Source organism: Colobus angolensis, unplaced genomic scaffold, assembly GCF_000951035.1.
Source record: "Colobus angolensis palliatus isolate OR3802 unplaced genomic scaffold, Cang.pa_1.0 Scaffold37, whole genome shotgun sequence".
Classification (NCBI taxonomy): Eukaryota; Metazoa; Chordata; class Mammalia; order Primates; family Cercopithecidae; genus Colobus; species Colobus angolensis.
Genome location: NW_012117043.1, coordinates 4,801,096 through 4,805,778, shown reverse-complemented (window position 1 = coordinate 4,805,778; position 4,683 = coordinate 4,801,096). Strand labels below are relative to the sequence as shown.

At 43.6% G+C, this 4,683-nt stretch overlaps 1 protein-coding gene across 1 annotated transcript in view; it reads right to left on the bottom strand.

The window, feature by feature from the left end:
• Positions 1–4,683, bottom strand: part of TRIM37 (tripartite motif containing 37) — a 133,122-nt gene that overhangs the window by 59,078 nt on the left and 69,361 nt on the right. The window contains exon 17 of the mRNA XM_011953774.1: positions 968–1,050. Within this exon, the coding sequence (XP_011809164.1) occupies positions 968–1,050 (83 nt within the window). The remainder of the gene's footprint in view (positions 1–967; positions 1,051–4,683) is intronic.

The following is a 4,683-nucleotide window of genomic DNA, read 5'->3' as shown; positions in this document are numbered from 1 at the left end:
AGAACAACATAGTAAGGCCATAGTGAGACCCCGTCTCTACAAAAAATAAAAAAATAAGCCAGGTGTGTTGGCATGCACCTGTAGTCCTAGCTACTCCGGAGGCTGAGGCAGGAGAATGGCGTGAGCCTGGGAGGCGGAGATTGCAGTGAGCCAAGATTGCACCACTGTACTCCAGCCTGGGCAACAGAGCGAGACCCCATCTCAAAAAAAAAAAAAAAAAAAAAACAAGAATATGCCAGTGTTCACACCGAAGAGAACATGGGTAAAACAGAAACAGTAGAAAGCTAACTTTTAATTACTCTAGCCAAGATTCACTACTTAATTAAATAGATCTGAGAACACACAAAAAAGTACTCATTATATAAGTCAGTTCCTCCCAGGAGAAGCAGTGTAGTTTGGGAGAAAAATGCTGGGTCCACAAACCCAGGACAATCTGGAGTTCTAGTCTGGTTGTACTAACAACCAGCTATATGACCAGGCAACTAAAAACCATAAAATGAGCTCTTTAAGATCCTTTGTAAGTCTAAGAGTCAATTATTCCATTGAGATCATTCTATAGTCCAGGAAGATATACAAATAAGACTTTATATCAGGAAGAACAGTATAAAATATAAGCATGAGATACAGACAAAACTGGGGATTCAATTACTCTCATTTACTAAATCGCTAAAAGTTGGCAAGTTGCTGTAATTTCTCTATCCATCAGTGAATGTACCACCAGAATTTTATTAATATAAGGTATATAAAGTGCTTCTCACAGTGCCTGGTACACAAGAACATTTTTCAAATGGTAGCTATTAAGTATTTTCAGTAATAAACTCTAAAAAAATCCATATGACAAGATATAGCACTTCCAACACCATGAACCACGTACAAGCAGTGGCTACCACCTATTTAAAATATAATACAGTCAGAGAAGAGCAGGGAGAAAATAGAATGGCTTGGAGGCAGTGGGTGACCTCATTACCTGCAGGTCCTGCAGCTGCATCTTCCATGAGTTCTCCTTCTTCTAATTCCATGTTGTTATATTCCACATCATTTTCTCCAGACCTAAGAATATACAAAATCCATCACTCATATAGAGCAATACAATAAACGTTTTTCACACCTCAACAAATTTTATGATATGCAGATTTTTCTGTGAAATAAAATATTTCTAAATACAAAAAGGAGGATTGTTTGTCATTATCCAAATTTAAGTAGTGGTAATATTATTGTTTAAACAACCTTCAAAAAATATCAGCCAGGCACGGTGGCTCACGCCTATAATCCCAGCACTTTGGGAGGCTGAGGCGGGCGGATCACAAGGTCAGGAGATCGAGACCATCCTGGCTAACACAGTGAAATTCCCGTCTCTACTAAAAATACTAAAAATTAGCTGGGCTTGGTGGTGGACACCTGTAGTCCCAGCTACTCAGGAGGCTGAATCAGGAGAATGGCGTGAACCCAGGAGGCAGAGCTTGCAGTGAGCCAAGATTGCGCCACTGCACTCCAGCCTGGGCGACAGAGCAAGACTCCATCTCAAAAAAAAAAAGGAAAAAAAAAAAAATCAACCAGTTCTTCTTACAAAGCTAAGAAAAAAAAGGAATTAAAAAAAATATATATCAAGGCCAGGTGCAGTGGCTCACACCTGAAATCCCAGCACTTTGGGAGGCTAAGGTGGGCGGATCACCTGAGGTCAGGATTTCGAGACCAGCCTGGCCAACATGGCAAAACCCTGTCTCTCCTAAAAATACAAAAATTAGCTGGGTGTTGTGGTGGGCGTCTGTAATCCCAGCTCCTCAGGAGGCTGAGGCAGGAGAATCGGTTGAACCTGGGAGGTGGAGGTTTCAGTAAGCCAAGATTGCACTACCGCACTCCAGCCTGGGCAACAGAGCGAGACTCTGTCTCAAGAAGGACAGGACAGGACAGGACAGGACAGGAAAGGAAAGGAAGATTAAAAAAAAAAACTGTGTCAGGCAAAAAAAAAAGAAATAAATGAAACACTAATAAATCTAAGAACCACTGTGAGAAGAAATTACAGCTTCAGAGAACTGCTAGCTTAATGGTAATAAATTAGGCTTAAAATATTACATTTTAACATCCAAAAACAAAGGCCCAAATTACTGTATATGACTAAATACTATTTTTCCAAAAATACAATTTCAGAAAAGAGGGTATTGACTAGGCCATACAAAGTCTCTCATATTAAAAAACACTCACTATTACTTTATTTTAAACAACAAAGTACTATTTGAAACAGTACCAATCAATGACAGTCTTGGATATTTAAGGAAATCTCAAGATAAGCATCCAGCTTGACAATGTAAGGAGCTCTGTAGATCTGCTCGTTAGTCAAACTGGTGACAATTATTTTAAAAACAACCACTTAACGACTCTGGAAATAGTCCCAAGGGTATACAGCAAATGAAGAAACATCTACTCAAAAAATCTATAAAGCAAGTGGGTATCCGCAGGATTTGAACCAAGACCACTCCGCTTCCTAACCTGGCGTTACAGAAATTCCCCTCCAGATTGGTGCAGTGAAGAACATAGGCCTCCCACTTCCCGAGCTTCCAAGAGGAGGGCTATATTCCTGGGAGTGGCAAGATTATCTCCATTTCTCATTCTGCCCCCAGCTACCTATTGCTGATGCTATAGTATAGGCACACACGGCCAAGAGGTGGAGACTCCCTTCTGCTGAGACCCACTTGTGGAATAGAGGCTCTACTTGGATGCAGCATGATGAGAATACTGAGGCCCAGATCATCCCTGCCCCAGCTTATTCATAAGGTGGAGGTCCCAAGCCTGAAAAGGAAAGAACTAAGGCTACTGTCCCCAACATCCCGTTAGCTCAGCTTCTAAAGTAAGAGAGGTATACTTTTATCCTCACTGTAACTTCAAAGTTTTGGCTCAGAGATTTTGCCTACAGGGAGAAGCAGAGACACATACAACACTCAGAGAAACATACAACACTATTAACAGCATCAACAAAATACAGTTGGCCTTCTGTATCTGTGGGCTCTGCATCTGCGCATTCAACCAACTGTGGATCAAATATATTTTTTAAGGCCTGGTACGGTGGTTCATGCCTGTAATCCCAGCACCTGGGGAAGCCGAGGCTGGAGACTGCTTGAGCCTAGGAGTTCGGGGCCAGCCTAGAACAACATAGTAAGGCCATAGTGAGACCCCGTCTCTACAAAAAATAAAAAAATAAGCCAGGTGTGTTGGCATGCACCTGTAGTCCTAGCTACTTGGAAAACCGAAGTGGGAGGATCACTTGAGCCCAGGAGGTCGAGGTTGCCGTGAGCCGTGATCACAACACCACTGCACTCCAGCTTGGGTGACAGGGCAAGACCCTGTCTCAAAAAATAAAGTTGGCCAGGTGCGGGGGCTCACGTCTGTAATCCCAGCACTTTGGGAGGCCGAGGCAGGTGGATCACCTGAGACCAGGAGTTTGAAACCAGCTTGGCCAACATGGCAAAACCCTGTCTCTACTAAAAATACAAAAAATTAGTCAGGCGTGGTGGCAGGTGTGTATAATCCCAGCTACTCAGCAGGCTGAGGCAGGAAAACCGCTTGAACCCGGGAGGTGGAGGCTGCAGTGAGCTGAGATTGTGCCATTGCGCTCCAGCCTGGGCGAGAAGAGCGAAACTCCATCTCAAAAAATATATATAAAACAAAATAAAACCATGCACAGACTTTTTCCCCTTGTCATTATTCTGTATACTATAGAGCATAACAACATAGCATTTACATTGTATTAGGTATTATAAGTAATCTAGAAATGATTTAAAGTATACGGGAGGATGTGTATAGGTTATATGCAACTACTCTGCCATTTTATAGAAGAGACTTGAGCATCCTAAGATTTTAGTATCCAAGGAGGAGTCCTAGAACCAATACCGCAAGGATACTGAGGGACAACTGTACTAGCAAACAGAATCCAGCAACATATAAAAAGAATCATGAGCCAAGCGTGATGATGCACACCAGTAGTCCTAGCTACTAGGAAGGCTGAAGCAGGTGATCACTTGAGGCCAGAGTTCAAGGATACAGGGAGCTATAATCATGCCACAGTACTCCAGCCTGGCCACAAAGCAAGATTTTCTTAGAAAAAAAAAAATTTCTGGGTGTGGTGGCTCACACCTGTAATCCCAGCACTTTGGCAGGCCAAGGCAGGCGGATCACGAGGTCAGGAGATCGAGACCATCCTGGGTAACACGGTGAAACCCCATCTCTATTAAAAATACAAAAAAAACTTAGCCAGGCCAGGTGGTGGGAGCCTGTAGTCCCAGCTACTCGGAAGGCTGAGGCAGGAGAATGGTGTGAATCGGGAGGCGGAGCTTGCAGAGAGCGGATATCGCGCCACTGCACTCCAGCCTGGGTGACAGACACCGTCTCAAATTAGAAAAAAAAAAGGATAGCCAGGCAAGGTGGATCACACTTGTAATTCCAGCACTTTGGGAGGACGAGACAGTGGATCACGAGGTCAGGTGTTTGAGACCAGCCTGACCAACATAGTGAAACCTCGTCTCTACTAAAAATACAAAAAATTAGCCAGGCGTGGTGGTGGGTGCCTACAATCCCAGCTACTCAGGAGGCTGAGACAGGAGAATCGCTTGAACCTGGGAGGCGGAGGCTGCAGTGAACCAAGATCATGCCATTGCACTTCAGCCTAGGTGACAGTGCAAGACTCTGTCT